The 18150-nt window shown below is 45.7% G+C and overlaps 1 protein-coding gene across 3 annotated transcripts in view; it reads left to right on the top strand.

Annotated features, from left to right (window-relative positions):
* JADE1 (jade family PHD finger 1) overlaps window positions 1-18150 on the top strand; it is an 87828-nt gene that overhangs the window by 42820 nt on the left and 26858 nt on the right. For all 3 annotated transcript variants that reach the window (XM_036763858.1, XM_036763860.1, XM_036763859.1), the window contains 3 exons: window positions 1599-1756; window positions 8016-8203; window positions 12560-12771. In XM_036763858.1, the coding sequence (XP_036619753.1) occupies window positions 1599-1756; window positions 8016-8203; window positions 12560-12771 (558 nt within the window). The remainder of the gene's footprint in view (window positions 1-1598; window positions 1757-8015; window positions 8204-12559; window positions 12772-18150) is intronic.

Here is an 18150-nt window from a genome sequence, read left to right as displayed (position 1 = left end):
ATGCGTGCCTTCCTCTGGAGCCAAATGTGGCTTCTGGCTAATCTCATTGCCAAGGTCAGAGCTCCTGCACGGGCCTTTGGAAGGCAGCACTAGAACCAGGAACCACAGGGATCGTTGGGAGGAAAGCAGACCAATGGCTCAGGGGCACCAGAGGGAAGAAGATTTTGCCCTCCTGCCTGTGCTGCTGCCGTTTTGCTCGGGGTCAGGGTCAGACCTTGTTTATTCTCAGTGCCCCAGATGGATGAGTGAGCTGTTGTTGAAGTGTCGGAATTCCTGTAGCTCTCCTCCTTTGGCCTGAGATGGGAAGTGCAGGAGCTTTCTTGGCAGGGGGGTACCCTTGCAACTCTTGTGCTTTTGTTTTGCTTTGGTCAAATACTTACTTCCCAGGGCTCTTTAGGTGCTTCTCGCATGCATCCCCTGCCTCACAGAGAGAAGGTATGCCAAAGGAAGGTGTGTGACCCAGATTTTTGCTGGATATCATGTCTGTCTCTGATTTAGCATGGTAGTGCCAAGACAAGCTATAGCTCTGGGAGCTGGGAAGACTGTCATGTCTAATTTGGGCAGAGTTTCCAGAGCTAGATTCCTTCCTAGTCTCAGCTGACACAAAAATTATTGTCTGACCATTCTTCCTGGGATAGCTAGTGAGCTGATAAAGTTTACAGAGTCCTTTACATAATGCTCTCATTTGATCCTGAAAACAGTTTTGTGAGCTAGGTGCTATTAGTATCCTTGTATTACAGGTGAGGAAACACACTCAGAAAGGACATTAATTGTCTAGGTTTGTAAAGCTGTTAAGTGTCTGGGGCTAGATGGATGGATGGATGGATGGATAGGTAGGTAGATGGATAGATAAATGCATATGTAGGTAGGTAGATAGAGACCAAGACAGACAAACGGATGGATGGGTGGATAGAAGGACAGATAGATTGATAGATGATAGTCATATTAGTAGATAAATAGGCAGATGATAGATAATGAGATAGCTAGATAGATCAATAGATAGATAGATAGGCAGGCCCTGGATCTTTGGCAGGCAATCAGCACGTTGGGATATACCAGTAGGTGTTGAGGAGTGACTAGCCTCAAAATAGAGATTGAGGCTCCAGGGGACACTCAGGATTCCACAAAGTTTGGAGAGGTGTTGTTTTGAACTTTGCAGTGAATTTTAGGTTTGCATATATTTGCCAAGAGAATATCCTTAATTTAATGACCTTCCTCCAGGGATTTCCAGTTGCATGTTTTCCCTGAATTCCTCAGAGCAAGTGGAGAGTCCTTTAGGGGAAACTTTTGGGGAGGGTGGCTGTCAGTGTTCCTCCAGACACACGGCTGTGTTTGTGCAGGGGGAGGCTGTGGAGGAAGGGGAGACACCAGGGATCAGTGAGTTCTGAGCATGGTTGCTAGGTTTCCCCACTCCCCTCCTGGCCAGCCCAAGCAGAGCTGAATGGGTGTCAAGCTAAAAGTCTCTCCTGGAATAGGTCAGGTTGTTTTCATGTGGCTACAGAGACCTTGTCACCTGCATGGTCTCCTTGGAGCTAGAAGCTCCTGTGAACAGGAAATATAAATATCAAATGTCAGCGTTCCTTTCTCTCCCTTTGCAGGTGTTCAGGACAGACCTGATCACAGCGATGAAGCTTCATGACTCCTACCAGCTGAACCCAGATGAATACTATGTGTTGGCAGATCCTTGGAGGCAGGAGTGGGAGAAGGGGGTCCAGGTGCCAGTGAGCCCAGGGACCATACCAGAACCTGTGGCCAGGTAGAAACATACACACCATAAGAAATACCTTCTCTTTTCCCCACCCTTGCTTCCTCCCCTACATATCTACTGGATTCTGGTTCTAAGAGCCATAGTGCGTAAGTGTTGAAATTGTAAAGTACTGATTCTCCATCAGTATATAAGTGAAAGCGAAATACATTAGGTATACACTTCAGGGGACAGGGAACCCTTCTGCTAAGTTCCATTGTCCTCTGGACTAGATTTTCCAGCTGTACCTGTCCAGGATTTCTGTCTTCTAGGAATTTTTTTTTTCAGAGGAGGGAAGGTTATTTTTTTAAATTAAATTTTATTTCTTTCAGTCAAAGAAAATCATCTTACTTCCTCTTTCTTCCCCACCCCCTTCCCTCTTTAGAAGAAAGAAAAACAAAAAAACCTGTTGCAAACATGTAGCTTCACAGAGAACAAATTCCCCTCTTGGGTGCGAATGTTAAAAAAAAGGTCTCAGTTTTCACTCCTAGTCCGTCCACTCTTGGTCAGGAGGTCAGTAGCATCTTTCACCTTGAGTCCCGTGGCACTATGGTTAGTCATTGCATGGGTCAGAGTTGTAAAGTCTTTCAAAATTGTTTGTCTTTACAGTAATGTTGTATCGGTTCTTCTGGTTCACCTCACTCTGCATCAGTTCATGCAGGTCTTCCCAGGTTTCTCTGAAACTGTGACCTTCCTCATTTCGTATAGCACAATAGTATTCTGTTGCATTATATGTTTAAATATATGTGTATGTGTGTAAACACACACATACATATACATATACAGAAAACATGTCATGTATTCTATAACATAATATAGTGTGTGTATATAAATATATATAGTTGTACACTATAATTTATTCAACCATTCTGCAGTTGTTGGGCAATCTGTTAGTTTCCATTTGTTTGTGACCACAAAAATGACCACTATAAATCTTTTTGTACATATGGATCCTTTTCTTTATCTTTTTGAAGTACAGACCTAATTTTGGTATTGCTGGGTTGAAGAGTGTACATATTTAATAACTTTTGGGACTTTAGTTTCAAATTGCTTTCCAGAATTGTTGGACCAGTTCACAATTCCACCAACTCTGCATTAATGTATCTGTTTTCTCACAGCCCCTCCAGCATTTGTTATTTTCGCCAATCTGATGAATGTGAGATGGTACCCCAGAGTTGCTTTAATTCGCATTTCTTAATAGTGATTTCAGTACTTTTTTTTTCAAATGGCTGTTGATAGCTTGGATTTCTTCCTCTGAAAAGTGCTTATTCACATCTTTTGACCATTTATCAATTGGGGATCAGCTCTTAGTCTTACAAATTTGAATTTCTTCTCTGTATATCTTAGAAATGAGACTTTTATTAAAGAAACTTGTTGCAAAGATTTCTTTTAAGACTAAATCGTAGTGAGGGGGCTGACGGGCATTGATAGAGGGAGTGCCTCATTCAGAGCTCCCTGTACCAATTCCTGCCCTCGGGGAATGTATGTTGCTTGCAGTGTTGTGCCGTGGAAAGAGAACACTAAATTTGGAGGCAGGACCTGGTTTTGATCCCTGCTCTGCCTCTTTCCTACATGTGTGAACTTGGGCAAGCCATTAAATGAAGAGATTGTACTAGAGAATCTCTGAGGTCCTTTCCAGGTCTATCTAAATTTATGTTCCTATATTCCATTGCTGAGTCTCATTCGGGTAGGGATATGAAGGTCCTTGGCAGGGAGAAAATTTCAGGAATGGAAGACAATCAGGTTTTCATCTGTCGATGTGGGGGATCACTTTGCTTCCTGCTCTGCTTTGCCCCACCGTCAGAGGTAGAACCATGTGAGAGAGCCAGGGGGATTGGTGTGGGAGGTGGAAAAGAGAGAACCTGGGTGGGAAAGAAAAGGTATTTGTTAGGTTCACCTATTAATGAGAATAACAAGGTAAAACCTTAACACACTGGTTCTTTCTCTTGGCTTACTTATTCATACATTCATTACCCATGTAAGGGGAGATTCAGCTCTCTGACTCATTCTCCAAAGAGCGATGGTTCCAGTTGGCCCGTTGGCTTACTGTGCCATCTTATTTTTCGATTGGGAGAATCTAGAAGACGGTAGACCTGTGGATGGAAAGAACCTGAGAGGCCGTGGAATCAGTGTTGCCCATCATTCTACACATGAGGAAATTCCTTCAGAGGTGAAGTGACTTGTTCAAAGTCATACAGCTAGTAAGTGGCAGAGCTGCGATTTGAATCCAGGTCCTATGGGTGCAAGTCTAGGGTTCCTTCCTTAGTACCACACTGTCCCTGATGAGGGCAGGACCTCGATCACCTACTGCTCAGTAAGTGCTCAGTTTCTCTACTGAGATTGTTAGCCTGCCTCGTGATGTGGTTACTTAATTCTGCCTTGACCTCATGGCTCCTTGTTGCCTTCCTATGACCTTCATCCCTACTCAATGGTAGTGGCCCTCAGGGGTGGCACACCTGAGACTTGGCCGTTACTAGGAGATGGCTCCACTTCTAAGATTCTGCAGACTCTTGAACTGTAAGATCAGTCTTTCCCTTGTCCACCACTTCCCTCCTGACTTAGGCCGAGGGACCTCTGGGTAAAGGAAAGGACTGTTGTATGTGGGGATTCGTGAGACCATTTGATCTTAGAAAAGGGTTCTCATACTCTCTAAACAGGTTGGGGACTGCTGATCTGTAGGGTAAGACCTGCTCTTTAGCCTGGACTTTGAGGCCATGCATTCAGATGAGGTAAACCTCAGCTCAGGTGCTGTCTCTTCCTTGAAGCCTTCTCTATACCTAGGTGGTAACCCTTTCTCCCGGATTCCCCACTCACTTAGCACAGTGCTTGGCACACAGTAAGTGTTTAATTATCTCTCTCTCTCTCTCTCTCTCTCTCTCTGTCTCATCCCCCAGCCTCCTGTTTATCTTTGTCTCTCTCTGTCCCCTTCATAACCCTTCCCCCCAAAAGTGAATGTTCTCAAATTTTCTCAAAACATTTTCTGGGGATCTTTCTTTCCTTTTTATCAGGAACTTCCTCGAATCATGCTTTCTTATGTACAATTTCTTGAATTCCCATTTAGATTGTAAACACTTTGAGGATAAAGACTTATTTTTTGATGTCATAGCCTCATCTTCAGGGCCTGTTGTGATGCCTTGCAGAAAGTGGGTACTTAATAAACATTTCTTAGCCACCCCCACTCCCCACCCCTCCTGCTAATTCAATATTTCTGCCACCTGGAGTGAAGGGTTTCAATTTTGGATTACTTGGGCTCAACGTGGATAGAGTTGAATGGGTTGCAGTGAAGCACCCTTGAGGTTATACACACATCTGTAAGACCACAGAGCCGCTAAAGTAGATCTCATTACCCTCTGTTATCCTTTTAAAAGGTTAAACAGGAAGAGTTGGGTCCCCTTTGTGGGGTTTACAGTCTAGAATCCTAAAAGAGGACTAAAAAGTAAAGCCCTTGATGATCACTCATGCTTCTCATTCTTCTGGGCAGCAGAGAACAGGCTTATGTATCATAAAACTCTCACCTAAACAGGTGCCTAGCCAGGTGTTCTGTGCCCAAGTTTAGGAGCCACTGGCTGAGGGTCATTTATTTATTCATTTATATGTTTTTAACCTTATTTTGAGCAAGGGTCTGGAAAAAGAGAATATGGTTTTTGGACACAGCAGGTAGGAATGCTAGGCTGAGTATTTTATCTAAATTTTTGGTGGTGGAGTTTTTCTCCACAGTTTGACTCCAGAGGGAAGAGCCAAGAGCAATGTATGGAGGCTGAAAAGAGATAGATATAAGCTTTCTGTCAGGCCAAATGCTGTAACGATTAGCAGTATCGAGAAGTAGAACGAGCTGCCACAGGAGGTACTGAGGTTCCCTCCTTACTGGAAATACTCAGGCAGAGGCTGAATAACCACTGGTTGGATAGCAGGGATTCTTTTTCTCGTCTAGGTTGGACGACATGGTCTCTGAAGGCCATTCCAACACCAAACTTCTGTCATTCTGTGTTTCTGAACGATGTACCTCTCGTTTAGCCATCTCACAACATGATGTGGAGAAAACCACCTGCTCTGTGAATTTGGATATCGTTAGAATTGATGGAAATGCATCCGCAGGATGTTTGGGGCAACTTGGAGGCATTCATCCAAACCGCTAAAAATGGATTGGCTAAGGATCATAAACTAGAGAGGCCCTCTCGTCCAGCCTCCCTTCTCTGACCCCCTGACCCCCCATTCCCATGTAATGGATGACAAAATTGAGGCAGTGGAGGAAATTGCAAAGACAACTACTTTTGGAGTAAGAAGATTTGCCTTCAATTTCTGCCTCCTACTGGTGTGATGTTAGGCAGATCTCTTAACTTTTCTGGTTTAAGTTTACTTATTTGTGAAACGATGGTCTCTTATGTCTCTTCTAACTTTCAGTCTAGGATGTCATGGTCTGGAGAACATAAATGACTTACCCAGCGCTTAGCTAGCACAGGGCCTGGCACGTAGGAGACTTTGAACCCCAAATTCAGCAATGTTTTAGAGACTTTGGCTTTTGTTTGGTCTCCGGTTGAAGTCTCATTCATCAACTCCTTGCCTTCTGTTAGAAATGCTCTGGAGCCATTTCCAACCATTGAAGAGATCTGTCTTCCCAACAAACATTAATTGGGAATCCAATATATGTGTGGGACTTTCTGATGTGGTAAGGCAAGTTCCCTGTTTTTTGGGAGTGGCAGGGCAATTGGGGTTGAGTGACTTGCCCAAGGTCACATAGCTAGTAAATGTGTCAAGTGTGTGAGGCCAAATTTGAACTCCGGTCCTTCTGGCTACAGGGCTGGTGCTCTATTCACTGTGACACCTAGCTGCCCCTCAGGTTCCCTCTTAAAGACGAGAGGAGCTCACATCTTTGCCCTGCAGGACTTCCCAAATGAGATCTTGCCATTTCTCTAGTACTTGACTCGATCGTGTCATATCACAGGTACAGATTACAGGGATGTTCCCTGTCGTTTTTTCCCCATCAGAGTTGCCAGTTTCCTTCCTCTGGCTTCCCGAACTCATCGCTTGTGCCAGGCTGCTGCAGCCTTCTGCACCATTCCCGAAAGTCTGGTGTCCTCCTAAGTAAGACAGACTTGTTCTAATGGGTCCTGACAGGGACGGGCATGATGAATAAGAACTCGTTTAGAAGTTCCCTTTGATCTTTGGAAACTCAGCTTTCAGTGTTTCTCTGCAGATGTGGTGGAGCCGTAGCTGCTGCTCTTTGTGAGGAAGAGATGTGGGGGGGCAGGGGGGTGGACTGAGAAGAGGGAGGGAGGAAGAGGAGGTGCAGGGGGAGGCACTACGGCTGCCGGTAATGTCATAGCCAGGTGGAGGACAAGGAGTCTCTCAGGCCATGTTTCTGCATGCCTTTGTTTCTGGTTTGGAAACCTCAAGTACCTGTGATCTTGGTTTTACATTATGGTGCTACTTCGTTTTGGTCCAGATTGGTGGTGTAGTTGTAGTAGTGGTGGTGGTGGTGAAGATAGTAGTAGTAGTAGTGGTAGTAGGTGGTAGTAGTAATGGTGGTGGTGGTAGTAGTAATAGTGGTAGTAGTAATGGTGGTAGTGGTAGCAGCAGCAGCAAACATTCACATGGTGCTTTAAAAGATCACCAGCGTGCTTTTTAAAAGCTTGTTAAACATTCTAGGCATCTCGTTTGAACTCCTTAACCTGTCTTTGGGGTGAGTACTTATCCATATAACAGATGGGGAAGCTGAGACTGGGGCCCAGTGACTTGCCCTAGGTCACATAGTTGATAAGTATTTGAGGTGGGATTCAAGCCCAGGTTTGCCTGCCTCCGGTTCTGTTCCATCTGCTACTCTGTGCTTCTGCTGTAGAAACTCCTTCTTGTGCTGAAGATCAGCCTTTGTCACCTGTAACTACCACATTAAAGGAATTGCTTGGGGCTCTCGGGTTCAGTGACTTCTCCAAGGTGACATAGTGAGTTTGTTTCAGAGGGACTTCGGAGCCTGTTTTGCTCGATTCTAAGATGGCCCTTTAGCCGCTATACCGTGTTGTATCCAGTTCATGTCTAGCACCAGCACGCTCAAGCGTGTGTGTGTGTGTGTGTGTGTGTGTGTGTGTGTGTGTGTGTGTGTGTTTTGGCAACTTGTGTGGTGCTGCTGTGTAGGCTTCAGTGCCTTCAAGAGGGTAGGGGGGTGGTCTTTAATGACCTAGAACGTATTAAAAGGAAACTCCTAAGCTGGATTATGAAGCAGCAACAGGCAGCTGCTTCCTTAGCCACTACTTAATTTTGTCTCTCTGTTTCTCAGGGTGATGTCTGAGGAGAAAGCCCTCATGTTCATCAGGCCAAGGAAATACATCCTCTCCTCGGGCTCAGAACCACCAGAACTGGGCTATGTAGACATCCGTACGTTGGCAGATAGCGTGTGTCGCTATGACCTCAATGACATGGACACTGCGTGGCTGGAATTGACCAATGAGGAGTTCAAGGAGATGGGTGAGATGTTAAGGGTTACTGCCCCCTCTGACCCCCCACCCCTCCGAAGGGGTTCTCTTGACTGAAGGCAAGCAGGGGAAACCTCATTCTCAGAGGGTAAAGGAGTAAGAAGACTCTCATTGCCCACCCAATGAAGTTCAAGGTCTTTAACTTGGCCATTGAGACACAGGACAGTCTGGTGTCAGCTTCTTTCTCTAGCTTTACTACAATAGGTCTCTGCCCACCCTCCACTTAAGGGCTGTATTTTGGGGTCTCCTGGCTTAGAGTCAATGTCAGTGGTAACTGTTTCTCTTTGGAACAGCCACCCTGAGGGTCTTCCCCTCCCAGCTTGATTTTTTTTTCTTTTTTTCCAATTAAAGGGCCCATCCCTTGACCCACTTTTTGAAGAGGCCTGTTCACTGAATGGGCATTAACTCACTTTAAGTGAGAACCCGAAAAGACCTTAGTCTGAGAGGCCCATCCTGGTGGACCCAGATAGTTCTGGAGGAGAAGGTGAGGCTGGTGACCTTGCACAGCCCTCCCTCACTCAAATCAAAGTCAACTGCAAGTCATGTCATCATTTCCCTGATGTCATGGTCCTCTTCAAAAATGAAGGACAAACATAACCTGTCTGTGCCGCTATTTTAGCTGGAATACTAGTAAAACCTCATCCTAGAGGGCTTCGGGATTTGCTAGGCACTTGACTTACTCTGTCTCATCTGAGTCTTACCACAGCTCTGTAAGGTGGGCGCTATAGTTATCTCCTTTTCAGACAGGGAGACTGAGGTTCAGGGAGGAGCCCGGTGAATGACTTGCCCGTGCTTACTAAGAAAGTGTCAAAGGTGGGATTTGAACCCAGGTCTTCCTGACTTCAAGTCCCAAGACATGTTATAAGATGGGAGGCTTTCTCTTGTAAAGTCCTCATTTTACAGATGAGGGAAACTGGGCCCCAGAGAGGAGAAATGATGTTTCCTCAAGGTTGCAAGGTGATAGAAATACAGCGGAGCTAGGACTTGAGCCTGGGCCCTCTGATTTCCAATGAATATCCCACAAGGGTAGAAACAGGCTGTACTTGAAACGTATACAAATTATCAATAGCTGTATGAGGAAAAAAAAAGGTTAAAAATCTGTAGTGATCAGAGAAATGCTAATGAAAAACCACTGTGAGATTTTCCCTTGATAACCATCAAATTGGCAAAGATAATAAAAGACAACAAAATTCAAAGCCAGTGCAACTACAGTAAAACGGACATATTAATGAACGCAGCCAAACTCATTGTCTCGGGAGACCTTTTCCCTGAATGTCTCGTGTATATTCCTGCCTTGGTGTCTTTGCTTCAGCTCTGGTCCCTGCCTGGCATGCCCTCTTCACTTCTGTTCTCTCATCTGGGTCCCACCCATTCATTCTCCAAGGAGCAGCTTAGACAGCTTGTCCTCCCTAAAGTGAGGCCTCAGCCCATGGGCTCTCTACCTGAGGCCATCATTGTGTGCCTGTTCCGGGGTTAGCATCTACTGTGGCAGGCTACTTTGAATGAGTACTGCATCTAGGCCCAAACACCTGGGCTCAAACCCCACTGCCGACTTTTATTGTGACCATGGGCAAGTCAGCCTCTCTGTTTTTCAGCTTCCTCCTCTGTAGAAATAAGTTCTACTAGATGTCTTTTAAGGTCCCTCCCAGCTGTAAATCCTGTGATCCTTTTATTCTTGCCATCAAAGACATGGGCACAAAGTTGGCATGCTCTCAGATAGAACTCAGCCGGGTATTTGACTTTCAGCGCTCATTTTGCCTGTTCAGAGCTCTGTCCCCCTTTTTGGACCATCTGGGAGTGGCCCTTTCTTGACAGGGGGACAGCTTTGTATGTGCCAGCTGAGGGTGCCCAAATGCCTCCTGGTATCTTTTATGGGACCCTAGAGGACATAGAGGAGGGCTCTTTGTGCTTTTGTGAATGACTTTAAAAATACCAAGTGAACTCATCAGATTTAGACGTATTGCTGAATGTTCTGGCAGAGTCACCCTTGTTAGCACTGACCACACATGCCTAGAGATTTTCGTCTTCACTATATTATTAGACTGCTGTAGTAAATATTAATTATAGGGAGGAGGTTTATGCTTTCAAAGCCAAGTGTCTTGAAAACTCATAGGAAGAACTTGGATCTGAAGTGCCCTTCCCATGTTGAAATAGGGTGTGAGAAGATGGACTGGGCCAGAGGCACTGTAAACATGAACTCCTAAATAGTTTGCTTCTCCCTTCTGCTTTTCTTCCTTTAAAACATTGAGCCGATGAAGTCAGGCGGGTGTTCTAAGATCCGTGTGATAACAGTAGCCCTGACTTTGACACACAGGTCTGTGCACATATCTGGGGATACTGTCATTGAATTTCCTGCCGAGGTCAACCCTGGGTTTTTTGTTTTTCAAAATACTTATGTCTGTAATCTAGCATCAGAGCCTGGTGGGAGGTTTGCATCTGGAACTATTTGGGGATTTGCTAAGGGATTTCAAAGCTGTATTATGGGCTAATTGGAATCCTCAGTGTCTTAAAAGTAATTGTCATTCACACTGCTGTAGCACTTTGAGGGATATAAACCTCTTTCCCCACAACATGCCTGTGAATTAGCTATTTGCAACAAGTATTCCACCCATTTTGCAAATGAAGGGACAGGTTCAGAGATGGAATGTGATTGGCTAATTGTACAATCCTGGGTATGAACTCAGGCTGATTCAGTCAATGAGCACCTACTGTATGCCAAGGCGGTTTGCTGAGTGCCGAGCATACAAAGAGAAGCAAAAAATAAACAAATAAAAGTGCCCCTGCTCTCAAGGAGCTCACCAGCACACAGGAGAGGCAGTGTTCAGACAGCTGTGTACGAACAAAACAGACTCGAGATAGATTGGAGATAATGAACAGAAAGAGGGACGCGAAGGGCTCCTTCAGAGGTGGGATTTTGAGAGAGCTGGGGCAGTGGGGGACAGACAGTGAGAATGCCCTGAGGTGGAATATGGAAGGTCCTGTGTGAGGAACAGCCAGTGTCACTGGATAGAAGAGGACGTGGAGGCTGGAAGGACAGGAATGGAGCAGGTTATAATGAGCTTTAAAAACCAAACATCGCATTTGATATTTGATCCTGGAGGTAATAGGGAGCCACTGCAGCTGACTGAATACCGGGACAATAGATCCAGCATTCTTTCAGCTATACAATGATACCTGCGGTGGTAACCCAGGTGCTGTATATGGAGTGAAAGAACTGTGTTCAGATCCTCCCTTGGACACTCACTGACTGATTGCATGAGATGGCATAAGTAAAGCACCTGGCTACCTCAAAGGGCTCTATAACTGTTGGCTGTCATTATTATGATCATGAAAAAGTCACCTAACCCCTGAATTTTAGTTTTCTCATCTTTAAAATGGGGATAATTCACACACGAAGTGCCTGTCCAGAAGGGTTGTTACGAGGCTCTGAGATAGTCCTTGTTTTGCAAACCTTGAAGAGTTTGATAAAATCGGATCCAGCCCCAGATACCAACTGTCTTTGTGACCCTGGGCAAGTCACTTAACTTCTTAGTTCAACGGCCTTAGTTTCCTCAGCTGTAAAACGGATAATGACAGCACCCACCTTGCAAAGTTGTTGTGAGGATCCAATGAGAGAATATTTACAAAAAGTTCTTAGCACAGTTCCTGGAACATAGTAGGTGCTCTCTAAATTCTAGCTGTCCCACTCATTATTGTCACGCAGCCATTGGTATTGGTAGAAGTAGTGTATTCACGAAGAACATACCTCTAAAATTCTCAGCCTTTTATTGCATCCGGTCCTGTGCAGCTGCAAGGTTCAGCTCCCCAACATCGAGAGACTGAGGGGACGTCAATCACAGAATCACAAGTTCAGAGCAGAAAGAGACTTAAGGCCTCAAGTGCAGCCAAGTTCACAAAGGTGTGAAGTGACTAAGATAGGATTTGAACCTGTCAAGTGACTCCAAATCCATTGCTCTTTCTTCTGTTCCATGAGGCTCCTGGTCCGTCAGTGAGGTGTTCAGTATAGACCGTGTTAGGGGAATGCCAAGACAGGGGCTATGGAGGCACAGTTCCCCCAGAGCTGACGTTTGAGCTGCAAGGAAGAATCATTTTTTACCAACAATTATCGTGTTTCTTTTCACATTTACTCTCCTGGGTCTTTGTGTCTGCTATGTCTTATATTTCTTCACTTGGTATGTCATTTTACCCCAGACACAAGTAAACGGCCTGCGGGTCAGAGGCACTCCGTGAATGGCCGGCTTTGGGAATCAGGCCCTTGGCTCTGTGACCATAGGCAGTGCCACTCTTCGGGGTGCCCTCTGGATGGGGCGGTGGCTTTACATTTGGATCTCTTTGGTTTCTCCCTCAGGAATGCCCGAGCTGGATGAGTATACCATGGAGAGGGTCCTGGAGGAGTTCGAACAGCGATGCTACGACAACATGAACCATGCCATTGAGACGGAAGAGGGGCTTGGGATCGAGTATGATGAGGACGTTGTTTGCGACGTCTGCCAGTCTCCGGATGGGGAAGATGGCAACGAAATGGTTTTCTGCGACAAATGCAACATCTGCGTGCACCAGGTACACGGCTGGGATGACCCAGAAGCCATCTGGGGTGGTGGGCCCATCTCCTCGCTTGGGAGTGTGGCCTTCTCTCTCCAAATTTGGGGACGCAGAGTGTCTCTCTCTGTAAACAGTGCTGATGACGACCTCCTGCTTCTGCTCACCCACCTTGTAGAGCGCCACGTTAAACAGCCCCCTACATCAGGATCCCTGCTTAGAAAACCGCATGCGTTAAACATTTCCCAATGATATTGTCATCCGGTTTGGGCAGCGTCCAGTTTGACGTCTCCCCTGTAGAGGCTGTGCTGCTGACATGAGGCTTGGTTTTCCCGTCTCTGTTGACAGGGCTGGGGGAAATGGCATTTGCCCTTTCATTTTTATTCACATGAGCGTTAGGTTGTTATTATTTTTTTGGTGAAGAGAAAACCTGGGGTGGGACTGTTGCCTGAGCATCCCTGACATGGGAGCTGAAGAAGTGCCCGGTGTTTGCAGAGCCTCTTAAAAGAATTTCTTTTTGTTGGACTCATCCCCTGTGCATCTCCACTGTATCTCTTTAACACATTAGTCGTGTGTCTTATAGCCATCTCTGTTTCTGTTTCATCCTCCTGCTAGATTGTAAGCTCCAGGAGGAAAGAGATAATGTCTTCGTATAGGAACTTTGTATCTCCTCTAATACCTAGCATTCACGCATGCATGTATTCAGCAAATATTTAATTATTATGCACCTGCTGTGTGCAGAGCTCGCTTAGTCAAAGAAGAGGTACGCTGTTTAAGCAAGACACAATCCCCTGACCTCGTGGAACTGTAGAAAGATAATACACAAATAACAGATAACTGTGATCTGCAACGTTCCACAGCAGGGCATCAGAAAGCTGCAAAATGTTTTGTGAGGTCTGAAGAGGAAGACTATTACTGGCAGGGTAGGTCTGGGAGGGCTTCCTGGAAGAGGTGGCATCTGACATTGGCTTTAAGGGAAAGAGGCAAAGAGGGAGGGCATTCTAGGCAGAAGGAAGAGTTCAAGGGAAGGTACAGGGAGAAGGATAGAAGGTGCCTTTGTATAACGGAATCTGGCTGCAGTGTATAATATGTAGAAGAGAGTAATCGTTGTATTGGGGCTGAGGATCTGTGATCATATGTATGCATGTTAGTGTTGAGAACGTCTCTCTCCCAGTGGAGGTTGACACCTTCTTTGCAACATACATCCTTATAGACTTGCCCCAGGTCACATAGTGTATATTAAAGGCAGGACTTGAACCCAGGCCTTTCTGGCCTCAGGGCCAGCTTTTTATGCTTACAGAATCACAGGTTTAGAGATGGAATGGACCTGAAGGATCATCTAATCCAGCCCCCTCTTTTACAGATAAGAAAACCAAGTCCCAAAGAGCTGAAATAATTTGCCAAAAGTCGTACACTTGAAAGCCAGGATTTGTTCTCTGTGCCAGATCTAGCGTTCTGTCCACAGCACCGTATTGCCTCAAGCTAAATATGAGCTAAAACTCAAAAGGGAAGGGGGGTCACGATGTGGAGAGCTTGCAACAACACGCAGAAGAATTTGACCTTCTTTGGGAACTAATAGGGAGCCATTGAAGATGTTTGAGTTACATGAATGAATGGATGGAGCATTTATTAAGTGCTTTATTTTGTGCAAAGCACTTGGCTATGCACTGGGGGATACAGACAGAAAAGTAAGACAGTTCCTGCTCTCAAGTAACTTATATTCTAATGAAAGAGACAACATAGAAGTAAGATTTCAGCTATGAGTCTGATGGAAAGACCCCAAAGTTACTAACCTGAAGGAGAACATAAAGGGTACTTTTTCTTAGGCAAGTGAAGGGACACCCTGTTCTAGGATGGGTGTCTGTTACCAACTGTCTTGGGTCACGAAGTATCAGTTATGTCTCATAGGAGGAGAAGCAGTTCCATGGTCCCTTGGGGGATGCTTACTAGCATCTAATAATCCCTCAGGCTTTAGGGCCAAACTCAAGGATCAAGTGGTGTAGCTCCTCCCCTCCTTCTCTGTCTTCCTTTCCCCATCATCTCTGTCTCCCTTTTTCCCTATCTCTGTCCTTCCCTTCCCCTCTCTGTCTCTCTCCTTTTCCTCTCTCTTCCTTCTAACTCTCCCTTTCCCTCTTTTTCTATCTCACTTCCTTGCCTCTCTTCTCTCTCTCTCTCTCTCCCCCCCTCACTCCCTTGCCCCCCTTTTCTCTCCCTTTCTCTCTCTCCCTCTCCCTTCCCTCTCTCTTTCCCAACTCTCTCTCTCTCCCCCTTGCTCCCCCTCTTTCTCTCTCTTTCTCTCTGTCCCCCTCCCTTCCTTCTCTCTTCCCCAACTCTCTCTCTCTATGTCCCTCCCCCTCCCTCTCTTCCCTCTTTCCTTTCCCCCTTCTACCCCCTCCACATTTAATCTGCTTTGAAAATTAGTTTTTCTTTTCTTACTCTTTTTACACATACCAGTGGGAAGAGAGTAGAATTACATAATTTGGATGTGTATAGAAACATGTGCCTGGAGTACTCCTCAAACACTGCTTACTGAACACAGTTTGAGGTCTAAGTTTGGAATGACCGTGTTGATATTATCCCAAACTGTGATCTTAAAACATCTCACAAGGCAAGCCTAGTGTGGGGATTCTTGTCGGGGTATGAGTTCCAGGGAAGAAAAATAAACTGTACCCCCTGCTCTAGATGGTTTGGCTTGGAATTTTTAAACTTGGGGGCAGGAAAGGCTGGCTGGCTGGCTGGCCGGCCTGTGATTTCATCCATGTGGGGGATCTCTTGCTATGGAAACTTTCTCCATTGATGCAGATCAGCAGCTTGGCTTCGGTTTATAGTCTTGGAGAGTTGTCTCCTTATCAGTGATATTTATTGCTTTAACTTAACCTCTGACATTGGCCCATTAACTAATTATCGTCTGCCTTCAGATCTCCACCTAAAGCCTCGAGGATAGTGTGCCTTTCTTTCAGCGTGCTACTGCCTGTCTCAGGGGGCAATACAGGACAGTGCAGGAGAAATAAAACTGGGCGGGACCAAATCGTTTTATAAGTGAAGACAGGCCCAGTGTCTCAGGGCTAGTTAGCCAGAGTCTAGCTAGTCTAGCCAGAGCTAGAAGGTCTCCGGCCCCGGGTTCAAGTCTAGACTTAGTTATTTACAGAAGAGGCTCACCCCACCTCTCTCAGCTTTAGTCTCTTCTGTGAAATGAGTAAGCTAAGACTTATATTAACTGCTGGATCAGGGTTGTTAAGACCAGAGGAAGTGTTGGGTGCTCTGAGAACCACACAGCATTATGTAAGTATAAGGTATTGTGGTGCAGAGGGGAAGTTTAGATTTGCCATTGAAGGTCTCGAGCTCACATCCTGGCTTGGTGACCCTGAGTAAGTGACTTTACTCCCGCTGGGCCTCAGTTTTCTCACCTGTAAAACAAGGGGGTTGGGCTCAGTGAGCTCTAAGTGGATCTCCTCTAAGATCCCTTCCATCTCTAATGGCTCAAGTGGTTTTGTAAGTTTTAGTTTTGGGACTCTTCCCCAGCCTTCTGAGGTTGACATAGTGGAACAGATAGATTTCAGAGCCCGAACGGGACCCACAGAGGTTTAGTCAAACCGCCTTAGGCCAAAATTGGGTCCAATGGGCAGTAAGTGGGAGAGCCATGTTTCAAGCCTGAGGCTGCCAACATTTTTCCCACTGCCCTTTGTCAGTGTCCCGCACCTAGCAGGATGCCCCTCTGTACATGATCTCAGTGTTCCAAGGAGCCACTTTATAGGTGAGGAATTTGAGTGAGTTTCCATACCTAATTGGTAGAAGAATCCAGCCTAGAAGCCAAGTCATAGGGTGATAGCTTGCTTTCAACCTCTCTTCTGGTCTCACTGGACTCTCCCCGCCTCCCCCCGCCCCATTCTCTGGTCCAGACTGGACCTCTTCTCTGTTCTTCATTTTGTTACCCTACCTCCTGCCTCTGTCCCTGGCACCTGGAATGCTTTCCCTGTTCACCCACACTTCACAGATTCCCTCTCTTCCTTCAAAATGTAGCTCGAGCACAGATTTAGATAGGAAGCTTTTCCTGACTCTCTCCCCACCCCCGGCTGCTAGAAGCTCTCTCCCAAACCACGCTGTAGTTCGCCACTTTATGTGTGTTTGTATTTATTCTGCATATATTTATATACGTACTTGTCCTCTCTGTTAGGACATAAGTCCTTTGTGAGTATGGATTGTTTCATTCTTTGCGTGTTTGTGTATGTGTATACATACATCATACAAATATGCGTATGTGCCTACATGCGTACATAGAATGTGTCGATATAGCTATCTGTATCCACCTGTCATGTCTGTCATCTATCAGTTATCTATTATCTATCTTATTAATCTCTCTAGTTATATCTATCACCGATCAATCAATCATCTCTTTATCTTTCTAATCTGTCTATTTGTTCCCATCAGCTAGTACCCTGCCTGGCAAATCGTAGGCGTAATAAAGGTTTGTCGGTTGGCTCATTGATTTATTGGCTCCCCGAGGTCACACAGATGGCAGAGTAGGGAAGCTGGAATTCTGAGCCCAGTGCCCACATTCAGATGTAGTGGGCTGTGGTTGTCACTTCCTCACAGGCCTCCTCTGGTCAAGGCCTTTGTGCCTCAACCCTACAGCGTGCTGTATCTAATTTATTTTCAAGAGTCTCAGAAGTGCTTTTCAGGTACAAAGTCATCTCTTAAAACGTGATTGTCTGCCTGGCTCTTCAGCCTGCCTTTATTCTTTGTACCCTTCACCTTGACCTTTTCTCCTTACCTTTCAGTCCGTCTGACCTTCCCCCCCCAGGCCCCACAGACCTGGTGCCCGGGCCTCTGCCGGCCTTGACTGAGCCCAGATTTCATTCTCCTTCGCCTCCTGTGCTTCCCATCACCGCCTCCGTGGTTTCCTTTTCACAGCTGAGCTCTTCAGATGTTATCGTGGCTGTTTGTTTTTCTTCCAAAGACCTGGAACTGTGTCGCTGTTCCTCCTGACATCGTTCAAATTAAACTGTTACTGAACACCCTGAAGAGTCTCATGGTCTTTTCTCCCCCGTGCCATGTGTTTTTTTTTGGCCCGGCCTTTAGCCCTTCACCCGAGTCTTTATTAATTTAGCCTTTAACATCTGCAGCTTCTGTAATTTTTTTTTAATCCCTTGTCCGTTACTCATTTGTTTTTGAATCCCAGGAAAATAGCTCTCATTTTCTCGTTGTCCACAGGTTTTCCCTTTTTTGGTCCCCCGTGGTAGTGCAGGACTGGTGTTATATGGCTTGTTTTAGATCTGATTCAAACCAGAAAGTATTTGTTAAGTGCCTACTGTGTGCCAGGCACTATGTTAAGCTTGTAGGGGTAGAAGAGTCCTTAATGGACTCACATTCCATTGGAGGCATAGAACATTTAAACAGATA

The sequence above is a fragment of the Trichosurus vulpecula genome, chromosome 6 (genome assembly GCF_011100635.1).
Source record: "Trichosurus vulpecula isolate mTriVul1 chromosome 6, mTriVul1.pri, whole genome shotgun sequence".
Classification (NCBI taxonomy): domain Eukaryota; kingdom Metazoa; phylum Chordata; class Mammalia; order Diprotodontia; family Phalangeridae; genus Trichosurus; species Trichosurus vulpecula.
Note: the sequence above shows the minus strand (reverse complement) of the source record. Positions and strands in the feature narration are given on the sequence as shown.